Source organism: Bathycoccus prasinos, assembly GCF_002220235.1.
Source record: "Bathycoccus prasinos genomic : Chromosome_4".
NCBI lineage: Eukaryota > Viridiplantae > Chlorophyta > Mamiellophyceae > Mamiellales > Bathycoccaceae > Bathycoccus > Bathycoccus prasinos.
In genome coordinates, this window is record NC_024005.1 from 668,913 (window position 1) to 691,210 (window position 22,298).

Sequence of the window (22,298 nt, forward strand, 5' to 3'; positions counted from 1 at the left end):
TTTAGTTAATAGTACTGTTTAAGCATGCGTGGGATTTACAATGAATTGTTTTACTACTCGTATTCATTTAAGCGCCTTGAGGATCGATGAGCGCCAAGACGCCTTCATAAAAGATAGGACTCGGTGGCATCTCGAATAACGGCTTAGCTTGGTCTGCTTTTGCGTGCGCTTTTTTACTGGACCCCTCGCGCCATTTTTGAAAAGATGCTTCGTCTTTCCAGACCGTAAGAGTCGAATAGTTGTAGCCGTCGTCAGCTTGAAGCGCGTCTCTTCTCAAAAGTACGAACGTTTGAAAGCCTTCGCAGTTTTGTAAATCCGATTCACGTTGGGACCATCGCTGTTCAAAGGCAACCTCGGAACCTGGAAATACTTTGAATCTATTCATTGCGACGTACACGTCCGATTTTAATGGGGTTTTACCATCCGCCACGACAGATCTCCACCCGTCTGCTTGTTGCCATTCGTTGATGAGCGCGTCCGGAGACGTCGATAACGGCATTAAACCGTCATAAAACGCTGGCTTTGGTCCACCTTTCAGAACCATCAACGACGAGATCAGCATTTCTGCGAAGCCGAAGATAGTCCCTCCGCCGTGCGCTTCCTTAAACGCCTCTCCCGTTCTCCAAGCGTCAAAGTTCTCCTTGTTGCTCCATATGGTTAGCGACACGTAGTCGCTCTCTTCCTCATCTCCTCTTCCTTCGCTCACTCGTCTCATCAAGGTGAAGAATCGGAAACCATCGAGTTTCGAGAGTCGACTTTTTCTCTCCGCCCATCTCTTCTCGAATTGCGGGCCTTTGCCTTTCTGTAACTTAAATCTGTTCGATGCGACATATCTCTCCGCTTTCACCGAGTCCTTAGACAACACCGCGGTGCCGACTTCTTTCATCATGTCTGCGTTGGCCTGCACGGTGAACGAGGAGTTTTTCCCGAGGACACGTTTCTTGTTGTTATTAGATGATGACCCGCGACCGACGAGCGACGACGACGGGGCAAAGAACGACGACGAGGCAGACGCGAGTGAGGCAGACATATTTGCGATGACGTTTCGATTTTGACGGTTTCCGGACAGACAGAAGCAACTTCTTCCAACTTCCAAAATATTTTTCAATCGTCTTGAGAAAAGAAAGACAGAGGAAAGAGGAAAGAGAGAAAATTTTTGAGGAAACAAAAGTATGGGCATACATAGTTTTGCCGTGTTACGTGAAAAAAAGCACAAACAAAGGCCATCCACGCGGAACGAAGGGAGCGCGATGTTCTGCGCACGCGTGTTCACGTGAAAAAGTTGATTTATATGTTTCCTACTAGGTACACGAACACCTCTCGGCTCGAGGCGGCTCAGCGAGAGAGTGAGAGAGAGCGAAAACTCGCTCTGGTCAAACTCATCTCTCGCTGAACCGCGTCTCGCGTTGAGACGTCCATATTTATATATTATTAACAAAATATGCTACTAAAGTCTCTCTACTATAACCCCAATCATTAAGCAGACGCTTTCTTCGTCGCTTCAGTACCTTCTCTGAATCCATTCTTGAATCGTCTCGGCAAGGATTTAATGTATCGCATTCTCCCAGTACCAGTGGTGGATCTTCCCTTAGCCTTCACCGACCAGTTGTACCCACGAGTCTTCGCGGCTGGGTAGCCGCACGACGAGCACGTCGACTTTTGGATGTGATACGATCTGCGCCCACATCTGTTTCATCGCGAGAGAAGGAGGAGAATGAACGTCAGTAACAAACCAAAACAAACAAAAGAGACAGAGGGAGATTTATATATGACCCGACGGTGAAAACCACAGACAGATTTTGGGCTTTCGGGGGCGATGATTTGCGTGCGCGCGAATCCAACTCTCCCGCGCACACGCGCACGCGCGAAGATGAAACACAAAGTCGCGAAATATACGCGCGTAAACACTATTCCATCGCGCAAATATTCACTCTTTTGTCTTCCTTAACCTTCGCGCGCGCATCCTGAGCGCGCGACAAAATCACAAAAAGCCCTCCACGCATCTCCGTCGGACGCCTTAAAAAGAGGCGGAGAAGGAGGAAAAAAAGAGCATCATCCGGATTCCTTTCCGAAAGAGACTCTCGCGGGAGTACCCGATCGATGACGACGATATCTAACGCGTACCTTCTGCACAAAGTGTGGGATTTGTTCTTTCGTTTACCGAAAGACCCGGTGCCTTTTCCTTTCTTACCCATGTTTTATATGTACGAGTACGCGCAAATTCTAAAGTGAAGATGAAGGAGAAAGGAGACTCTCAAAAAACAAGAAATTTTTTCATTTTTTCGTTCTCATCACATCAAAACTGGTCTTGGGTTTCTTCCTCTTTTGCTAATAAGCTACTACTGCGCTCATCATCAACGTCAAAACTACTACTGAACACGAACACGCGCGACACACATAATACACGCACTAAAGGATGGGAAAAAGGAGAAGAGTCGGCGTGGAAGGCGGCGGCACGACTTTTGTCGTCGCGCTCTCCGAAGACGGAGACGATTGGTCGCACGTCGAGGAAAGATTCGAGATACCAACGACTTCCGCGGAGGAGACGTTGCAGAAAGTGAAGGAGATATTAGACCAATTGTACCCGTTCGATGCGCTTGGGATATCTTGTTTTGGACCGCTCGAGTTGAACGAGACGAAAGAGAAGTACGGATACATCACGACGACGCCCAAGTTACAATGGAAAGATACAAATATTTTAGGAATTTTAGCCGGGAAAGATACCAAATGGGCGGACGTGCCGATTGGTTTCGATACGGACGTCAACGCGCCGGCGATGGCTGAGTTTGCGTATCATAATAATACTAATAAGAATAACGAAAAGAAAGAAGAAGAAGAAGAGAAAATAGAATCGTGCGCGTACATCACCGTAGGCACCGGTATCGGTGTAGGTTTGGTTATAAACAGTAAGCCCGTCCACGGCTTACTCCACCCGGAAGCCGGTCATATTTCCAACACGCCAGATAAGTGGCAATTCCCACCACCAACGAACACAGAAAAGAGTAAAGTCGATGACAATGAAAATATAGTTTATGATCATTTCGAAGGCACGTGTCCGTTCCACGGCTCTGCGTGCGTCGAAGGCATGGCGAGTTCAGTCGCGCTGGCGAAACGAGCGAACTGCACGCTCGAGGAGTTGAAGCTACTTTCGGACGACGATATCATTTGGGAAAAGTGTGCGCACCATCTCGGAGGGTTATGCGCCACGTTATTGTTAGTAGCTAGTCCGGAAAAAATTGTGTTATCAGGCGGAGTCATGCGAAGAACCGTTTTGTTCCCGAAAATTCGCGAAAAAGTCTACGAACTTCTCGGCGGGTACATCGGCGTCGACCGCGTGCAATCGAAAAAAGGTTTAGAAAAATTAATCGGTCCCTCGCGCTGGGGCGATACTGCCGGTATTATCGGTAGTTTATACTTGGCTGAAATGGCGTATTTGCAAAGATGACATTGAATTGTGTGTAACGTTTAAGGGACGTACGCTGAATAATAAATACGTGAACAGTCGTATTTTCCAAATACACACACGGTAGTTTTTCCTTTTCTCTCTTCTCGGCTGCAGCCAAAAACGAACACGTGTTCAGATATCTTTTTTTTCTCCTTAAAGTGAAACTCTTTTGTCACTCTTCCACTCGGTCTCCTCCACATCTCACTCACTCGCTCGAGTTCACGCCTGTGAATAAGAAAGTTTTGTGCTCAGAAATGGCATTTACTCCTTCTGTCCTTCAACAGTCTTCATCTTCGACGACGACGACGACGACGAGAGCAGCGATTTGTGCATCATCATCTTCATCGAAAAAGTCTTCCAACCTTGCCGTGAGAAGAACATCAAGAGGAAGAAAAGTAACAGCAACCGTGATGGCATCCTCATCGAATAAAGTTGAACCGGCTATTATTATCGGCGGCGGCCGCGTTGGACAGGCGTTATTCGATATGGGCGTTGAAGGGGACGTAATCGTCAAAAGAGACGACGAGTTTCCTTCCTCGCCCAGTTCTGGCCCAATTTTCGTGTGCACAAGGAACGATGTTTTAGAGACTGTCATCGAGAAAACGCCCGCTAATCGACGCGAGGATTTGATCTTCATGCAAAACGGATACTTAGATTCATTCTTACAGTCCAAAGGGTTGGAAAAGAACACGCAAGCGCTTATTTATTTCGCAGTCGCCAAGTTCGGAGAGAAACCGACGGATGGCGTGACGAGCGTCAATCCGGAGGGATTAACTGCCGTTACTGGTAAGTGGAGCGACCAGGTCGCCGCGAGATTTCACAACGGTGATTTATCGTGTCACGTGAAAGATGCAGCGAAATATCGAGCTTCGATGCTTGAAAAGTTAATCTGGATTTCTGCGTTCATGTTAGTCGGTGCCCAACATCCCGGCGCTACCGTCGGCGACGTGGCTACCACGCACAAGAGCGAAGTCGAAGGACTCATCAAGGAACTCGTCCAAGGTGTGGCGGATATTAACGACGTCACGTTCGAAGCGGGAACTTTGGAGCGATTATTAGCGTACGCGGACTCTGTTGCGCACTTCCCAACCGCGGTGAAAGAGTTTGAGTGGAGAAACGGCTTCTTCTACAATTTGTCCACGCAGACGATGCAACAGAGCAAAGACGACCCGTTCCCGAAGCACACGGCGATGTTGAAGGCTATCAATGCAATTTAATTTCTTAAGATATATACCCATGTACTCGAACTGAAAATTTCTGTGTATTCGTTTTGTAAAAGAATGGCAAAACTGCCCGCATTTTTTCTCTTTCTTTTTCCATCTTAGTTAAGCCCTGAATTTCCACGTAAAAGTGTTGCAAAGACTCGAGTTTAAAGGGAGACTCGCGAAACTCGTGTTTTTGTACCTCAGAATTTGAGTAGTCTCATCGATAATAACACCCTTCATTCATCATGGGAGAAGATGCGACCATGGGCGAAGCGAAACCCGAAAGAACGTCTGGCGTCTCGCTCGATATCGTCAAGGTGAGTCTCTCTCGTGTTCTGCTGTTTTCTTTTGTTTTGTCCTCTTTCTCCCATTTTTTCTCGATCTGTTTTCTCTTTCTCCCCTCCCTCCCCCTCGAATGATGATGGTGATGCAGAAGATGAAACTGACGATACTTTTTACCATCATCCCACTCTACCACTCTTCTTAAACCTTAGATTTTGAAAGTCTCTCATCGCGAGCAAGGATTACGACACGGGGACTATCGACGGTATCGTCAGTATTGCGCGCGCAGACTTCGGAGGCTGTACAAAACTTCCCAAAATTTCTGCCACAAGAAGGACTTGCCGCCAGGCGGAGGGAACGAAAAACAAAGACACAAGTTCGAGAAGAAACCAATGAGAGGAGAAGACGGTGCTTTTATGATTCAAGATCCATCCCGAGATCTGCTGATACCGTTAGTGCAAAGTGAACGGTGCTGGGCATTAGCGAACGAGTTAAAGGACGACAACTTGATGGGCGGACCGATGAACGCCGTGAAGAGAGCGCACGCAAAGAAACGCTTAAAGAAAGCATGCGGACATGCCAAAGAGTTTAAAGATGCGTGTGCACACTATGGAGATGCAAAGTTAAAGTTAGAAAGCGAAGCGTATTGCTCGTACATGCTCGGCGTGGCGGATCTCAACGATACGATGAAGGAAAATTGTGGCGCGGTTGCGGTGAGGGAGTTAACGCGAGCCAAGAAGATTTACGAGTTGCTCGGCAAAGTAGGACCGACGGAGCACAAGATGAACTGCGAAGGACGTGCGAGAGAAGTGGCGCTGATGGTATCTACGGGAATGAGACAAGCAAAGGATGTTATTGATGTGAAGAAGGAAGTAGCTGAGGTGGAGAGAGAGGTGGAGAACTCGACGAACATAAGGGAAGCGACGGAATTTTTGAAACTGAGCGATCCTCTTCTCACTGGAGGTGACACCGCGTTAGCTACTCACATACAGTGGAGAGGTAAACAATTCAAAGTATACGGTGAATATGGCATGCGAACGTACGGAGCTGTTCATAAAATACTCAATCGATTGAAGAACGAAGCGAGCACACTTTCTGTGGACAAAACGTTGACGTTGTACAAGAAACTTTTCGTGCACATTGAAGAGACGAAAAAGCACTTATCTAAAGCTTGTCGTGACGCGGAAAGTATGTCATTTGGCTCTGAATACGACGAAGAAGATTTGGCGCAACTTCGCTTATCGACCCAAGCCTTAGACGTGTTAGTATTGGAGAAGGAAATTGCAAGAGACCTATTTTTAGCGGAGCAATTAGGCGCGAAACTATTCGATAAATCGGCCACGATGAAGCACAAATCAGATCGAAATCTGAAATTCGAGCACTTGGTTCGCGTGTATGATGCTTTAATCGCGAGTAATTACATCTTAGCGGACGCTGCTATGGAAATCATTCGAGGCGCGGATGCAGACGCAGTCATCGAAAAGCTCGAATCCGATATCGACGACGATATTGAAAAGTACAAGAAATCGAGAGAAGAAGCGTTGCAGGGGGCATTGACGGAGCCGAACGATCCAATCGCATCAAAGGTGAAAACAATGAAGGTATCTTCAACGGGAGGAATGCCGAGAGTTGTTTTGGAAGGGAAAAATATCGCGGAATTCGTTTACAACCGAGGTGAACCTTCTGTTCAGTTTGAACAAGCACGGGCCCAGCATGCTAAAGCGACGGGAATTCCAACTCCCGTATCACCAATTCCTTCACCAAGAGCGAAAGCGAAAAAGAATCAAAATGAATCGGACTCGGAAGGATTCCATTCTGCGGACGAAGAAGAGTCGGATTACGAATCGTCTGAATATTCCGGAAGTAGCGATTATGAGAGTAGCGATTATGAAGACGCCGGTCCTGGATATATATCTTCCGCGGCTGGTGCGTTGGGTAAATTATTTTCTCGAGGATAGATGCTTGAGTTATTAGAGCATTGCTGCTATTTCTTTTAATGTATCATTGCATATACTTTGCGAGTCTTTCTGTTTTCTACAAAATATTTTATAACGTCACCGTGAACGAAACGTACGGAAAGCAATCGTCTCCGCCTCGCTCTCCACCTAATCCGTCACCACCACCTCCACCGCTCCCGCCGCCACTCTCGGTAGCTGACCAGTGCGAACTCGACCCGTTCCCGAACGCCGCGTTCATTACACTTCTAAGCTTTTTCTCTAGTCGTTCTTTCGGTCGCATAATCACCGCTTGAAACGCCGGCGGTAAACCGTATCTCAAAATACTCTCCACGAACAAACGAACAACGACGACGTGTATCCACGAGGAAACAACTTCCCCGTACGAAGTTTGACACCACTCGTACAATTCGTTTCTTCGTGTCTCGACTTCCTCCTCTAAACTTTGCTTCTCTTCTTTATTCTCCGTAATTTTGTCCTTGTCGTAGCTATACTCTCGCACTTGGAACGCCCCATTCTTTTCTCTCACGGCATTCTTAAATGAATCGACCGTTCTTCTAAACAAGGTCACCGTAAATAAGGAGTAATCGTTCTCTTCCTTCAACATCTTGGAAGATCGAGGGACAACAAACTGCGCCAAAGTTTCGTATGAATCCAGCCAGTCTTGCGCCGAAAACTTTGGTATCGTGACCAACAAAGTCGTCAAATTTTCCGTTTCAACCATGTCCTCTTCTCTCACGACGTCGCCTAAATCTCTCGTCGCTAACGAGCCTTGCGTTTTCCTCGCAATCGTTGACAACGAATTCTTCGCCATCACGTACTCGCTCAACTTCATCTTCAACTCGTCGTCAATTTTCATGACGTGCTCGGTTATCTTCTCCACGGTTTCTCTCAGTTGTCGCTTTGCTGGATTTTTAGCCTCGTCCCATTTAAAGTCCGTGAGATACTCCTCGGTTGGAACGCCATCTACGGTTAAAATTGTCTGCGCGGTGAACGCTTCGTTGTTGTTGTTGCTATTGTTATTATTTTCCATGTTGTCTCTTCTTCGCTGTTGTTGAGATTCTTTGGCAAAGTGTTCGCCAATCTCTTGAATCTGACGCTTGATTTTCTGCGTCACGTTTTCTATCTGCCCGTTGATCTTTTGTAAATCATCCGACAACGCCAACAGCGAATCTAACGTTCCTATTTTCAGCTCCGGGACGAACAGTTTCCGATTCTCTCTCGCGCAGAGTTCTCCGTTTTCCTTTCCTCTCGTTTTCGCTTCTAAAAGTTGAAACGCGATGTCTTTCCTCTCCTGTATCGTTTGGCCGTTTATCGAGTGGTTTCTTTCCGTCAGAGGTAAGGAGACGATCCAGTACGCCGTCGTCGTAAATGTCGAGGACGACGATTCCATTTGTCTTCTTCTTCTTCTTTTTGTGTTCGCTCTCTTGCGTGCTGTCGATGATTTTTATTTATGAAGACGAGAGATGATAAAGTCTGATGAGAAGAGATGAATGAATGAATCTTCTAAACTCTTGTGAAAAGAAAAACTCATGATCAAAAAAAGCACAAACTTCACTCGTCAGAAGAGCTCTTTTCTCTCATCGCTCAGTTTCTCTCGCTCCTACAAAGGAGAGTCTCATCAGACGAAAGTAAACGCATTTAGAAGAAGAGAAAAAGAACACGAGAAGAAGAAGAACATGAAATGTTGAAATGCTGAACAGACTGAAAGCAATCGTGGCAAAGCCACCGACGTCGAACAAGAAGTTCCATCGGAACACGGAAGACGTTCTGAAATCTCTGGGACGAAAACAAAAAGTCAAGGAGGAGAATGCGTTCCCTTTCCAACGGCATTTTGTTTCCTCCGAAGAAGAAGAAGAAGAAGAAGAAGAAGAAGAAGAAGAAGAAGAAGAAGAAGAAGAAGAAGAAGAAGAAGAAGAGGAAGAAGGAGGAGAAGGAAACAAAACGAAAGCGACGAAAAGAAGCAGAAGAAAAATTGTTTTACAAAACGGGGACGTGTACGAGGGAAAGTGGAACGAGACGAGCAATGTGCCGGTTGCAGATGAGACGAGCACGTACACTTGGAAGAACGGAGACGCGTTTATGGGGAACTGTACGCAAATACTCCAAGGCAAAAAGAGACCGGACTCTGGAATAATCACGTATAAAAAGGACGGGACGATTTATGAATACTATCGGAAAGGGTACGGGAAGTTAGTCAGAGCCGATGGGAGCAGCTACATTGGCAACTTTAACGAGCGAGGAGAGTTTTCGGGATTCGGTAAGTTTACGTCGGCGCCTCAAAAGACAACGAAAGATGCTTCTGCTTCTGCTTCGCGTGAAGCGTGCGCGCAGCACGAAGGCCTCTACCGCGAAGGAAAACCAAACGGGCCGGGTCAATTTCGGTTTGCGAACGGTGACATGTACCAAGGCGAATTTGTTGATGGATTTTTTCACGGTTGGGGAACGATTGTTTTCAACGAAATGGGAGACAGATACGACGGTGAATTTTCTCGAGGAGCGTTCAATGAGAACGGCGTGTACACCTGGAAAAACGGAAATTGTTACGTCGGAAAATGGAAGAACAATAAAATGCACGGGCCTGGTGCCTTCTCAGATGGCGAAGAAGTTTTTATTTTGTGCGAATATAACAACGGTAAACGAATCAGAGAGGAAAAGAAAGGGGAGTTACCGGAAGCGCTCAAGCAGCACAGAAAACGAATGCAAGACTCGTTGAAACAACACAACGCTCAGTCGATAAAGTTACAATCGAGTTCATCGATGAAGATTTCAAAGATGTACAAAGAGTTTGGTGAAGCAAATCTCTTCAAAAAAATGTTCTCTTCGAGGTCACAATCGGTGCGAAGAGTGAAAGCCGGAGGACAGACTATTTTCAAAGGTCACCGCAGTTACGAATTAATGACGCAGCTGCAATTAGGGGTCGTCTGGTCAATTTCATACAAGAATAAAACAACAGCAGCAGTGTTAACTGCGGATGATAACAGGAATAGCATGGACGAAAACGATACCGCTAACGAGGATTACGAACCTCTCACGGTGACAGATTTTGATACGTATCTCAAAGTTCGATTTCCTCGAATTGGTTCTGAAATCACACCACCGCACTCCTCGTCGGATTTTAAATGGAAACTGTATTCCCCAGAGGTGTTTAAAAGGTTGCGAAGAGACTGGGGCGTCGATGAATCCGAGTTTATGCTCTCCATCTGCGGCGAACAAGCGTTGAAAGAGATGAATTCTGCCGGTAAGTCTGGCTCAATTTTCTTTGCCTCAACCGACGAGCGTTACATCATTAAAACTATGCGGAAAGTCGAGATGAAGGCTTTGTTGAAAATGTTGCCAAAGTATTACAGACACATGCAAGAAAACGAAGACTCTTTGTTGACAAAGTTCTTTGGCGTCTTCTCGGTGAAACCGAGTCAAGGGAAGAAGGTTCGATTTATTGTCATGGCGAACTTGTTTTGCGATTCTCTGGAAATTCACGACACGTATGATTTGAAAGGCTCCACTTTAGGGAGGTTCACATCTATAGAAAAGAGAATGAAAGCAAATTCGTTGGAATCGACGACGGAGTCTGGAGTTATCTTGAAAGACTTGGATTTAGGATTCAAATTTAGGCTGGAGAAATCGAAGAGAGACTTGTTCATTCGCCAAGTTTCGCTCGATCTGAAGCTATTAGAAGAACTGAACATTATGGATTATTCCTTGTTAGTCGGTGTGCATTACACGAATACTAAAGACCGAAAGTCGAAAACTGGATCTATGCTTTCAGATTCTCAGTTATCGAGTGCAGGAGTAGACACTGAAATGCCAGGAAACCACTCGCATACAGAGACCGATGGTGATTACGATGACGACGTTTCCACCCTTGTGAAAAATAGAAATAACGAAAGGACGAGTTTTGAGAGTAGCGATATGTATGACATCGATGACGACGATGAGGACGCCGAGAATGGGGACGAATCCAATCCGAATAGAAAAAAAAGTGAATACGCTTGGGCGCTAAACATATACAAACAGCTGTCGAAAAATTTTGGCGCTTTCGAAACGGTCGCAGCGACGTCCACGAAACCTTTAGTTTTCAAATACATCAACCATGGAGGCAGGAGAAACGAAGAGAAAAGACCGTGGAAAGGAGCAGACGAACAAATAGCCCAAGTCGTAGGGGATCGCGTGACGCAGTTTTCCTCAAACAGTTTGCCGAAACAGCTCGCCGCGGTGTGTGTTCCCGGTCGGTCGTTTAAATCACTTTCGGAGAAAGATATGAAAGTGTTGCACGAAGAACCGAGTGTACGAGATGCGATTTTGAACCTGGGCATCATAGATATTTTGCAAGTGTATTCGGCGCCCAAAAAATTAGAGAGAGGCTTTAAAGGTGCAGTATATAAAGCGACTAGCATTAGTGTTGCGGCACCAAAAGCGTACGCGAAGAGGTTCAAGGATTTTATGCGTAACATATTCGAGTAGTTTTTTGACCATAATAGACTTGTACTGCTAGTGATTGCTATCATATTAATACAATAAAAGTACACATTTTCTAAAACTAAATGTTTGGCATCCCACCGTTTCAGTTGTCGAGACGCAGTTTTTACCTCTTCTTTAGTCGTTGTTTCCGCTGCTACTACTGCTGTTCTTTTTCTCAGATTCTATGGCTTCTCGATAACCAATTCTATACTCCTTAATGAATTCTCTCACCCCGTCTCTATACGCTATGCCTCTCGTCTCGTATAAATACTTTACCAGAGGCCTCCATCCAGACTTCGCCGTGTGAGCTAATTCGTTCAATTCAGAACCGAGAGAAGGAGAAGAAGAATCGTCGTGCTTCTTATCGTTCTCTCTTTTGTCGCGATCATTTCCTGCCCCGTGCGTTCGCGCGGCAGATTTCATCGCACCATCTTCTCCTTCCCCTATCTCTCTCTTCCAACTCTTTCCGTAAAGCTCCAACGCTTTCTTCCAAATCAGAAAGTGTTGTTTGATGGTATATTTCTTCTCGACGTAATTCGGCGGATTCGGCATCGTGTCCGGCCATATTATGTCTTTCACATCTTTCTTAAAATACCGGGAAAGCTTACTGAATGTCGACAGCCCTTCTCTCCTAGCATTGTTCGACATTGTTGCACTTTGTAGGATACTTTACTTTGAATGATGGTTTTATATCGTGTTCATTTCATCCACAAGGTTTCAAAACAAAGAGACGTCGCGAGTGACGCTTGGTTGTTGCTTCCTTTTCTCTCCCTTGCCTTTGTTTTTTACTTTTTTTACTTTTTATTTTTATTTTTTAAAATTCCAAATCCCCTTTCGTTTTCTTCCCCAGATAAAGATTCCCGATAGCACAATAGATATGGGAACTCTAAATTTAATTTGTATTTGTATTACTCGTCGTTTTTTCTTTAAACTCATCTTCTGGGGATATAAAATATTTTTTTAATTTTTAATTTATTTAAAAAAATCTGCAGAGTATTTAGAGATCTTTCAGCCATGAAATTCCCAAACGATTCACGATTAATTTAATAAAACCTTATATATGAATTTTTAAGAGAGTAGAAAAGCCGGATAATGTTGTTTTTATCTTATATTCGGGATGATTCTAGGAAATTAATTTTTAAAATAATATTTTTCCCTACAAAATTTATCATAAAAAATTAGTTTCGCATATTTATAAATCACAACTAATCTAGAACTTAATAATAAATGTCACAGATGCTTCTATATCTATTTATTTGTTTTTAACGCTCGTATGTAATATTTAATATTTTCGCAAAAAATCTTTTTTTTTGTCTTCGTTTATGATTGATTCCTTTTTAGAATCTCTTGAAAACAACAACAATTCGGAGAAGAGAAAACTCCTCACACCAAGTATTTGAAGAAGAATAGTACAAAACGATAACACTGAGTGCTGTTGTTTCCGATCATCGCACTTTTTCTCCTCAAAACTTAAGGAGGGGAAGGAAGAAGAAGTCGTATAAAATATAGGAACGAACGAAAGAGTGATGATGACCAATACTACTCCCAATTCTTCATCATCGAAATCATCGTCAATGCCGAGGAGCCGCTGCTTCTTTCTCCTCTTCTCTCTTCTTCTTAGCAGTGTAGTGATGATGAAAACGACCGAGGCGGTGGAAGAGTTTGAAACCGAGAAGGAGATGCTCGATTTCATAGATGATAACAGCGAGGATTCCTTAGCCGTCATCTCCTTGTTCCGACCGGACAACGAACACGAAAAGTTCGAAATTGTCTATTCCGACGTCGAGGAAACGTTTCACGCGTACGGCCACGAGGACGTTATTTTCGCAAGAGCAAACAAGCTCAAAGGAGATAAAGATACCATGCCTAAAACGTACGTCTTAAAGCCACAATACAGGGAAAGCAAGGATGCAATGGTTATGAACATGACGACGAACCCGGCGTACGACGTGAAGGCGGTGGTAAACTTTGTCTTTTACGCCATGATTCCGCCGTACGCCAGGTGGCCTCCTTTTCCCAAGTCTCGAGGTACCGAAGATGAAGTGCAAAGAGCAAATTTACACGCGAAGAACGACATGCCCAAAGTGTTCGTACTGACGAAACCAGAAACTGCCATCGACAACGGCGTCGTCTTACACGAGGTCTTGACCCAAGTCGGACAATCACTCGTCGGCGTGATGGTTGTCATTCAGCTTTCCGTGAAGGATAAATCCTTCTTGCGCGCAGCAGTATACGAGGGAGAGGAAGATCAAATAATGGAATCGTTGGAGAAGAACGATTTCGTTCTAGTAGGATACGATAGGCTAACGAATGTAAGAGATTCGGTAGTTTTTACAGACATGGACGCGTTGAGCTACGAGTCCATGGTGAACTTTTGTATGAGGTTCGCGACGAAAGTAGGAGGTGACTTGTTGGAAGGGAACCGCTCTCCGTTCCCGCTGAAAAGGAGTAAAAATAGAAGAAGTAAAAACACAATCGGTTTAGGAAAGCATCGCGGGCACAACGCTGAAGACTTAGAAGAATTATGATAATAATAATAATAATAAGAAGAAGAATAAGAATGCTTTATGTATGCTTATATTAATTTGCTTGCTTTTGATATTCTATTCTGTTTTAACTCTAATTACAAACTCTTTTTTTTAGGATTCAAAGGGCACTTGTACTCGCTCGCGAATTTCCCGAACGAATTCGCCGGATCGTGTTCCGGCAATAACTTATACTCCTTTTTATCGTCCGGCGGAGTCTCGTCTAACATGTCGTAATAGTATTCCCACCACTCGACGAAAAAATCTACGTACAGCTTCAAGAACTTTTGATGGTCCTTTGGGTACGCGCACTGCGTCATCCACTGCGGTTCCCACGGTTTGGGGGATCCGTTCATGTGATACCCGTGAACTCTGCTCTCGTCCCACAACTTTTTCTCTTTCACCATTCTCCGATGTTTCATAACATAGTCAATCGGGATCAGATTATACCTATTCTTGAACTGAACGTTAAGGAAATCTTGCTCGGACGTTGCCAACATTTCTGTTTCAGTCAAGGCCAGAAACGCCTCCATAATCTCATCGAAAACGTCGTTTGAGGGATTATAAATAAACATACCCGCGTTAAATCCCGCTTTAGTATCGAACGACGATCGCGGCGTTACAGCTATCGAGTGCTTCACTGGATCTGTCTCAGCGCAAAACATCGAATCCGAGTTTTGTCTCACGTACACGTCGGCATCCACGTACACCATCTTCTCGTACTCTTCAAATTTCCAAACGAACATCTTCACCACCCAATATCCGCTCGCGTATCGCGCTGATTTTGATACCAACGCTTTCGCCTTTTCGTTATTCTCAAACGGGTCTACGACTATAACTCTGATCGACTCTTTCGTCAACTTCTCTCTCACTTCCTCGCTCACCGCCGTGGATACCAAAGCGATGAAATCTCGATCTTCAACCGCGTACTTTCTAATCGTGTGCAATAAAACTAACACCGCGGGCAAAAATCCGTCGTTCCCTAACGCCGTAATCCACGCTTCTTTACACCCACTCGGCCCTCCAAATCCTTTCTCCGAAGCTTCCAAAGATTCTTGCACGTATTCTACTTCCGTTTGTTCTCGCGACCGGTGTCGCCCGACGCCGAGCGCTCGGCACTCTGAAGAGTGCATTTTCTCCTCTCTCCCTTCCTTAACGCATTTCAAGTTAAACAACAAGTCCTGTCTCGCGTTCCCTTTAACCTTTTTCGTGTACGACGGAATAGAAGAACTGAAAGAAGCAGGTCTGTAGTCGTATCTCTCGTGTTTGTGTTCTCCAATCGGTTCCGGTATTCCCATAGCTTTCCGTAACTTTTCCTCTCGCTCTCTCATTCGAACGAACGCGACGTTGTTATTCTTCTTTTGTCTTCTCAAAACTCCCACTTTTCCTCTCCCACTTGCCATTTCGTTGTCACTGCCACCGCTGCTGCTGCCGTGACGAGGATGATGATGATGATGAATAGAATAATGCAATCCACCTTTCCCGCTCTCGAGCATTTCAAAGACGAGAAACAACAGCACAAGAGGTAAGGAAAAGACTTTGAGAAATCTTATCAGAGCTCTCTTGTTGCTCGTCGTTTTCACCATCCTTCTCTTCCTCTCTCTCTCTCTTTTCTCTGATAAACGGAGGAGACGAGGAGTAGTGTGTACTAAGTATTTGTGTGTTTTGTACGAGAGTAAAAAATTTGAAGAAAAGATGAGAGCAAAAATTTTTGGACAAATCTCTCTCCATTATTTTTAGCGTTCTATGTAGCATCAAAAATACATCGTTTAAGGCAGAAGAGAAAGAGAGAGATTAAAAAGAGGAGGAGGAAGAGGAGAAGGACGACGACGACGATGATTTCCTTCTTTTTGTCTTCTTCTTCTTCCACGGTCGCATCATCATCAGAAAAGTCGTCGACGACGAAGATGATGATGATGATGTCACCGAGGAGGAGGAGGTGGTTGTTAACTAAAGGAACAACATCAAATGGAAGGAAAAAAAGCATCAACGCTTCTCCTCTCTTCTCCTGCGTTGCTTCTCTTAACGACGACAACAACAACAACAACAACAACATTAAATCCATCGTCAAAACGAAATCTGTGGTGTTCGTTCGTCACGGCCAGTCCACGTGGAACGAAAGAGGGATCATCCAAGGGTCCTCCGACGAGAGCGTGTTGACGGAGTTGGGAGAAACGCAAGCCAGACGGTCGTACGAGTTGTTACGGAGCGAAAAATTTGACCACTGTTTGAGAAGTCCGTTACAGAGAGCATACAGGACGGCTGAAGTCATATGGGGCGAAGAAAGAAACAGAGAGAAGATGGATACTATCGATGATTTGCGAGAGATTGATTTATACGCGTTTCAAGGGTTAGATAAGAACGATAAAGAAACGATCGAGAAGAGGGAGTTTGCGAACGCGTACGCGCAGTGGAAAACGGCGCCGGAGAAGTTTGAAGTGAGCGGACACTTTCCAGTTGTCGAATTATGGGAGAGAGGCGATAAATGCTGGAAAGAATACATTTTCCCGTTAGTGTTAGATGAATCAAAGTCGATCGATAGTTTGCTCGTCGTTGCGCACAACGCGGTGAATCAAAGTCTGTTAGGAAACGCGCTGGGAATTGGACCGGAATATTTTAGAAGGATTTTACAAAACAACTGCGGCATTACTAAAGTTGAACTCACAACTACATCGCTGGGGAAAGATAACAGTAACGAGTTGACACTCGTCAAATTGAACCAAACTGGTGGAGGGAACGCTCCAATTAAGAGCAATGTGGATGGTAAGCGGTACGTCGTTTTAGTCGCGGCGAAACACTTCGGAGACAAAATGAACGAAGCCATGGGTGAAATCAATACGATTCACACGCTCTTAGCCGACGTTTCGTTTACGAGGATCCTCTCCGTGTGCTCCGCTAGTGTCGATACTAATGTAGAGTGTGTTCTCACGAAAGGTCTCTCGGCGTTGTTCAAACAGAAGAACCTCGCGGAGTGCGTAAAATTGGAAACCGACGCCTCGAATGAAAGCGTTCAAGCCGCCGCGCTGGAAAGCACTGGAAATATTCTCGTCGTAGCAAGAGATGAAAAGGCGTGTCGACAAATACTTTCTGGCTGTTTGAACATTCCTACACATGTGAGCGAACGGATCAAGGTAATGCCTGGAGATGGTGTCACCATTGTTGATGTATCAAAAGGTTTTGACAAGTCTGCCGTGAACTGCGTGAATTTTATCTAGCACGATTCTATGTAAGCTGTACCACTACCACTTTATACTATTACTACTACTACATTACGTATTGCTATGAGAACGAACACTCACGATAGCGAGGACAGCGACGACGAGGAGGAGGATCCTTTCTTCTTTTTCTTCTTTTCTTTCTTTGAACGTTTCTTCTCCTTCTTCTCTTTCTTCGCTCTCTTCTTTGATCTTCCATCCTCTTTTTCGTCTTCGTCTTCCTCTTGGGGTAACGGTTTACCCTCTGCAATAGCCCTCGCGCGCTTCTCCGCCATCTCTTTTCGTTTTTTCAATTCATTCATGAGCGTTTGCTCGTCTTTCTCCTCTTCCTCTCCTCGCTGTTTCTCGTTTCCGTCTTTCTCCTCCTTCTCGTCGTCGTCTTCCGAAGACGACGACGACGAAGAAGCCCCTTCCTCTTCCTCTCTCTTCACCTCCACGTACGCTTCCTTCGGAGCGTTCCCGTTGCACTTAAAGCACCTCTCCCTTCCTTCAAAGTTATCTCCTCCGCACAACGAGCACTTCCATTTCAAAATCTTCTTGTTAAACTCCTCTCGCAACCGATAGTCTTCGCAATGGTCCACTCGTAAAATTCTTCCCAAAACTTTACTTCCGTTTAAATTATCCACCGCTATAATCGTCGAGCGCTGATCTAAGTAACACACGAAGGCGAACCCTTTCGATTTCCCGGTCTTTTCGTCTCTGGGAACGAACACGTCCACGATTTCTCCGTATTGCGATAAAATAGCCAACACGTCGCCTTCTGTTAATTCCGAGTGAATGCCACCGACGAAAACGTACGCGGAGTGTTTGTATTTCGCGTGCCAACTGGCGGATTCTGGAAGACCTAACTCGATCTCTCGAAGAGAAGCGTCTTGTTGGTTTTTTATTTGCGTCAAGACGTTCATTTCTCTCTCTACTTCGTCGTCCTCGTCGTCGTGTTTGCTCGCAGAGAGATGAAGTTTTTGGAGATGTTTTTCGTCGTCACCAGGAATTTTTTTCAGCTGCTGAATTTGCTTTTTTCTCTGTATGTTTTTGGCGGCGTTCCACACATTCTTTCTAAACACATCATCACCACGATGATGAGAGAGCATTCATCATTCGTATCGAAGACAACAACAACAACAACACACTATCAACAACAACAACGAGAAGAACATATATAAGAACAAGATGAATTCTTTGGACGACGCGCTTTTGAAAGCAACTTTGGACGACGCGAGATGTCAACAGACTTCGTTGGGAAAAAGCGCCGTCGCGCAATTGACATCTTTGCTTAAAGGTACGCGTTCATTATTCACGTATCGAGATACGAAAGAAGAAGAAGAAGAAAGTCGGTGACGATACAAGAATTTAATCTTTGAGAGCTGACCATCCCCGTGATGTTCAAAATGACAAGCATATAACTGAGACTTTCTTCGTCTTCGCGACGGGCGACGACGCTTAACATCTATTCTTTCTTTACTTTTGTTCTCTCTGTAGCTCATCTTCGGAATCTTAGTGTATAATATCCAATCACTAACCATTATTTCTTCGTTCAAAATCATCAACAAAACAGGTTTAGAAGAGAAAGAATTGAAACTGAAGTTAGAGGAGGACGAGGAGGAAGAGGAAGAGGACAATGACGAAGATTATATTAACGCGTCCGCGAGAGATTTGTTCGCGCACACGAATATGAGCGCAAAAACGATTACATTCAAACCTCCGAGCTCAGTTAAAGCAGTTGGAGGCCATTCGTACGGAGGGGCGTTAAGCTTTAACACGAATAATAGGGGAGGCAAGGACGGTAAGGAGGAGGACACGACACCTGCGATTGACGTAGCTATCGAAATGCCGTCTTCGTGCTTCAACGAGAAGGACTACTTGGATCATCGGTACCATTTGAAACGAATGGTGTATTTGAAGCACATACAGAAACAGTTATTAATGAGTAGGAAGAAGAAAAACATAGCAAAGAAATTCGTCAAGAAGTGCGATCTGACTTTTTATCAAAACGACAACCGAAAGCCGTGCTTGACGATAACCATCGATAATCACGAAAGAGATTTAAAAGTTCGAGTGTTGCCGTGTTGCGCTGCGAACTTGTTCCCAAAACAAAGACTCGGTCCAACGAAATCAAATTTGAAGAAAAATGAAGTCCGTTTCGAGTCGCCTCGGTATTCACAATCCATCGCGGAGGATGCGGCTATGCATAGCATCAACGAGTGGCTGCAAAATAAATACAAAGAGGTGAAATTTCTAGGGGCCGCTTCGGTTTTAATCAAAGCGTGGGCGTCTAGACGTCATCTGTTTGAATACTCCAACGATGGTATCACTGGCTTTTTCCTTTCGTGCCTTTTAGCGCACATGGTTGAAACAAGTGATGCGCTTTCGCCGGCAATGGACACGAATCAGCTCGTCCAAGGCTTTTTTGTTACGCTCGCGACGGCAAAGAAAAACAGCAGTGGTATAGCAAATAGTAAGAGAACAAATGGTAGCAACAAAAGTAGTGGCGAATTAGAAAGTAGCAGCATACCGAATTATTTCACCGGCGGTGTATTTTGTGATTCAGAACTAGATGAGGAGACGAAAAAGAGTTGGATCGGAGCCTTTAAAGTTGTCTTCTTGAGTCCATGCGGATCCCTGAATTTAGCCTCGCGAATATCTCAAGGTGCGATTGAAGAGTTGGTTCAAGAAGCGGTAAAATCGAGCGAAGTTTTAGAACAAGCCGGAAGAAATGCATTTGTGGAAGTATTTCTAACCGATTTACCGAGAGCTGTACGGTACGACCTTCACATGCAAGTCGAAATATCGCCGACATCGTCTCTGAAAGATGTTAAAGATATTTCCTCCGAGACTCGCATCGCGGAAGAGGAGATCTTCTCGATTATGAAAATCGCTATGAACGATCGCGCGGACGCAGTGAGGTGCGCGAGTATTGGAACATCAGCGTGCAACGCAAACAAAATATGGATTGGGGTCCAATTAAATCCCGAAAATGGTTTGAAAGTAATCGATGTTGGACCACCAACAGATAACGAGGCTGAAGCAAAGACGTTTCGAGCTTTTTGGGGGGAAAAATCGGAGCTTCGCCGTTTCAAAGACGCGAGAATTTGTGAAGCAGTTGTGTGGAGCTTTGTGCCCGCATCAAGAAGGCACCACATTCCAGCCGTTGCAGCAGAATATGCGCTGAAGAAGAACGTCAAAGGTATCGATTCAATCACGTGGACATCAAAAGTATTTGACGATTTGTTATCTTCCTCGGATGGCTCCTTCGTGGCTGTCTCGGAGCACTCGAAACATCTTTTGCAAACATTAGACCGGTTGGCAAGACGCATGAAAGAGATGAAAGACGTCCCGCTAAAAGTGTATAATGTTCAACCAATTTCTGCGGCATTTCGTGGATGCGATCCGTTTCCACCCAAGCAACATCCATTAATGTTTGGCATCGGTGCTGGTCTAGGAAAAGACGATGAAGTCATATCGGCTTGTCCACGAACGTTGAACGTTTTAGTGCAATTAGAAGGTTCGGGTCGTTGGCCCGAAGAGGAAGAAGAAATCATAAAAACAAAGCAGCTAATGGCAATTGAAATCGCAGAGAAATTGAAACAATCGTTCGGAACTCCGAACATTGTCTCGAACGATGGAACTGTCGATATATTACACGAAGGTTACGCGTTTCGATTATTTTTGAACGCCTCAAACGGCGGTCCTTTAATTCGAGAAATTGAGGCTGAGCAAGCAATTGTGTCGAAACACGCGATGTTGCTTGCATCAATTTCCTCGAGATTTCCGACGTTTGCAATTGCAGTACAAATTGCCAAGCGGTGGATAGCTTCTCACATGTTCTCTCCGCATGTTCCGGATGAAATTATCGAGTTGTTGGTTGCGAAAGTCTTTTGTCACCCGGGAGGATTGAGTCCACCGAATTCGAGAGAAGTCGCTTTTGCACGATTCTTAGAGCTTCTTTGTACGCATCCTTTTGGCATACTGCCTCTCGTGCTCGATCCCGAAAGTTCAGGAGGACAAACCGGCGAAGACTGCGCCGTTTCAAGAGATGCTATCAAAAGAGCGGAAGATTTACTCCTGCCGTCGGCTATGAAGGATGATGTTGAAGAAGAGGAGGAGAAGGACAGCGATGATGATGATGATAATAATAAGGAGAACGGTACAAAAGAAAGGATAATCGAGAAGAAAAAGTTCAAGGGACCGCCTTCGATGGTTATTCTTTCGCCTTACGATCTGACCGGCACGTTCTGGACGCGCGACAGAAATTTAGATGGCGAGAACGTTCCATCCGTAGTCACTATGAAAAGATTACAAAGTATCGCTGCAAAGGCGCTCAAAACTTTGCAAACATATTTAGAAAACGGAGGAAATATGTTAACCGCAAACAACAATGCGGGAGAAGAAGAAGAGGAAGTCATGTGGGAAAAACTATTCCGGCCGAACCTGGGTGCATTTGACGGCGTACTTCTCTTTCGTAAATCGGTCTTGCCGTTTCCAGATGAAGCGTTGTTCACGCAAGCAAAGATGAGAAAAGTTTTGAAACGCGCATTCAAAACAAATCTATCCACCGCCGCAGATGATGAAGAAGAAGAGGACGAAGAAGAGGAAGAAGATTTCATCCTTCACGAAAAGAAAAAGAAGCGTCGGAAAGAGTTATCGCTGACGAAACTTCCAAAGCGTCTTATGCAACTCGGTCCGGAAAAGGCTCGCGAAGCGTTGTTGGTTGGTTTTGATCCAATCAAAGCGTTTTTGGACGATTCGGAGAAACGGTGCGGCAACACCGCGCTATTCTTCCACGATAAGTACGGCGGTTCTTTCGTTGCGGTTGCGGTAAAACCAGAAACACTGCGCATCCATCGGGACGTGGTGAAGTTGCTTGAAAACGACAGCTTCGTGTTTGCTTCTTCTTCTTCTTCGCAACGAGTGCCGACGAAAGATGCCATCTTAGAAGAGTTGGCGACGATTCCTGGTGATGGCATCGTAGATGGATTGATGAAAGATAGAAGATAGTGGCCGTGTAAAAGTCGAAAATGTGCATCACTCTAACCCTCGCTTTTGTATTCGTATTCATTTATTTTCTTTGTTTCTCTGATATCTCTCTATTTCAAGACGAAAAAAGCTCCACTTGTGCGCCGGGAGGCGCATGATTCTTCCGATAAAACAGCGTTTTATCTTTATGATGAATTGGTTAAATCGCCCTAAGAACATATCTTGACGGGTTGTTC

The 22,298-nt window shown here is 44.9% G+C and overlaps 13 protein-coding genes across 13 annotated transcripts; 7 read left to right on the forward strand and 6 right to left on the reverse strand.

Moving 5' to 3' along the window:
* Nucleotides 1-67: 67 nt before the first annotated feature.
* Bathy04g03430 (antibiotic biosynthesis monooxygenase) lies at nucleotides 68-1,030 on the reverse strand (the record flags this gene model as incomplete). The annotated part of the gene is made up of 1 exon (XM_007513678.1): nucleotides 68-1,030. One exon carries the CDS (start codon nucleotides 1,028-1,030, stop codon nucleotides 68-70), a length of 963 nt encoding a protein of 320 aa, XP_007513740.1.
* A 446-nt stretch (nucleotides 1,031-1,476) lies between these two features.
* Bathy04g03440 (60S ribosomal protein L37) lies at nucleotides 1,477-2,195 on the reverse strand (the record flags this gene model as incomplete). Its single annotated transcript, XM_007513819.1, has 2 exons — nucleotides 1,477-1,687; nucleotides 2,125-2,195. 2 exons carry the CDS (start codon nucleotides 2,193-2,195, stop codon nucleotides 1,477-1,479), a joined length of 282 nt encoding a protein of 93 aa, XP_007513881.1.
* Nucleotides 2,196-2,416: 221 nt separating this feature from the next.
* Nucleotides 2,417-3,445, forward strand: Bathy04g03450 (fructokinase; the record flags this gene model as incomplete). Its single annotated transcript, XM_007513581.1, has 1 exon — nucleotides 2,417-3,445. One exon carries the CDS (start codon nucleotides 2,417-2,419, stop codon nucleotides 3,443-3,445), a length of 1,029 nt encoding a protein of 342 aa, XP_007513643.1.
* Nucleotides 3,446-3,699: 254 nt separating this feature from the next.
* Nucleotides 3,700-4,662, forward strand: Bathy04g03460 (predicted protein; the record flags this gene model as incomplete). The annotated part of the gene is made up of 1 exon (XM_007513691.1): nucleotides 3,700-4,662. The coding sequence occupies one exon, from the start codon at nucleotides 3,700-3,702 to the stop codon at nucleotides 4,660-4,662; it is 963 nt and encodes a 320-aa protein (XP_007513753.1).
* Nucleotides 4,663-5,324: 662 nt separating this feature from the next.
* Nucleotides 5,325-6,890, forward strand: Bathy04g03470 (unknown protein; the record flags this gene model as incomplete). The annotated part of the gene is made up of 1 exon (XM_007513429.1): nucleotides 5,325-6,890. One exon carries the CDS (start codon nucleotides 5,325-5,327, stop codon nucleotides 6,888-6,890), a length of 1,566 nt encoding a protein of 521 aa, XP_007513491.1.
* An 88-nt stretch (nucleotides 6,891-6,978) lies between these two features.
* On the reverse strand, nucleotides 6,979-8,280 carry Bathy04g03480 (V-type proton ATPase subunit C 1; the record flags this gene model as incomplete). Its single annotated transcript, XM_007513705.1, has 1 exon — nucleotides 6,979-8,280. The coding sequence occupies one exon, from the start codon at nucleotides 8,278-8,280 to the stop codon at nucleotides 6,979-6,981; it is 1,302 nt and encodes a 433-aa protein (XP_007513767.1).
* Nucleotides 8,281-8,579: 299 nt separating this feature from the next.
* Bathy04g03490 (predicted protein) lies at nucleotides 8,580-11,351 on the forward strand (the record flags this gene model as incomplete). The annotated part of the gene is made up of 1 exon (XM_007513472.1): nucleotides 8,580-11,351. One exon carries the CDS (start codon nucleotides 8,580-8,582, stop codon nucleotides 11,349-11,351), a length of 2,772 nt encoding a protein of 923 aa, XP_007513534.1.
* Nucleotides 11,352-11,483: 132 nt separating this feature from the next.
* Nucleotides 11,484-11,996, reverse strand: Bathy04g03500 (predicted protein; the record flags this gene model as incomplete). The annotated part of the gene is made up of 1 exon (XM_007513571.1): nucleotides 11,484-11,996. One exon carries the CDS (start codon nucleotides 11,994-11,996, stop codon nucleotides 11,484-11,486), a length of 513 nt encoding a protein of 170 aa, XP_007513633.1.
* A 926-nt stretch (nucleotides 11,997-12,922) lies between these two features.
* Nucleotides 12,923-13,876, forward strand: Bathy04g03510 (predicted protein; the record flags this gene model as incomplete). The annotated part of the gene is made up of 1 exon (XM_007513417.1): nucleotides 12,923-13,876. One exon carries the CDS (start codon nucleotides 12,923-12,925, stop codon nucleotides 13,874-13,876), a length of 954 nt encoding a protein of 317 aa, XP_007513479.1.
* A 95-nt stretch (nucleotides 13,877-13,971) lies between these two features.
* Nucleotides 13,972-15,459, reverse strand: Bathy04g03520 (Glycogenin-1; the record flags this gene model as incomplete). Its single annotated transcript, XM_007513492.1, has 1 exon — nucleotides 13,972-15,459. One exon carries the CDS (start codon nucleotides 15,457-15,459, stop codon nucleotides 13,972-13,974), a length of 1,488 nt encoding a protein of 495 aa, XP_007513554.1.
* A 321-nt stretch (nucleotides 15,460-15,780) lies between these two features.
* On the forward strand, nucleotides 15,781-17,088 carry Bathy04g03530 (phosphoglycerate mutase; the record flags this gene model as incomplete). Its single annotated transcript, XM_007513323.1, has 1 exon — nucleotides 15,781-17,088. One exon carries the CDS (start codon nucleotides 15,781-15,783, stop codon nucleotides 17,086-17,088), a length of 1,308 nt encoding a protein of 435 aa, XP_007513385.1.
* Nucleotides 17,089-17,168: 80 nt separating this feature from the next.
* On the reverse strand, nucleotides 17,169-18,179 carry Bathy04g03540 (RNA-binding motif protein, X-linked 2; the record flags this gene model as incomplete). The annotated part of the gene is made up of 1 exon (XM_007513629.1): nucleotides 17,169-18,179. One exon carries the CDS (start codon nucleotides 18,177-18,179, stop codon nucleotides 17,169-17,171), a length of 1,011 nt encoding a protein of 336 aa, XP_007513691.1.
* A 580-nt stretch (nucleotides 18,180-18,759) lies between these two features.
* Nucleotides 18,760-22,083, forward strand: Bathy04g03550 (predicted protein; the record flags this gene model as incomplete). The annotated part of the gene is made up of 1 exon (XM_007513770.1): nucleotides 18,760-22,083. The coding sequence occupies one exon, from the start codon at nucleotides 18,760-18,762 to the stop codon at nucleotides 22,081-22,083; it is 3,324 nt and encodes a 1,107-aa protein (XP_007513832.1).
* Nucleotides 22,084-22,298: the final 215 nt, after the last annotated feature.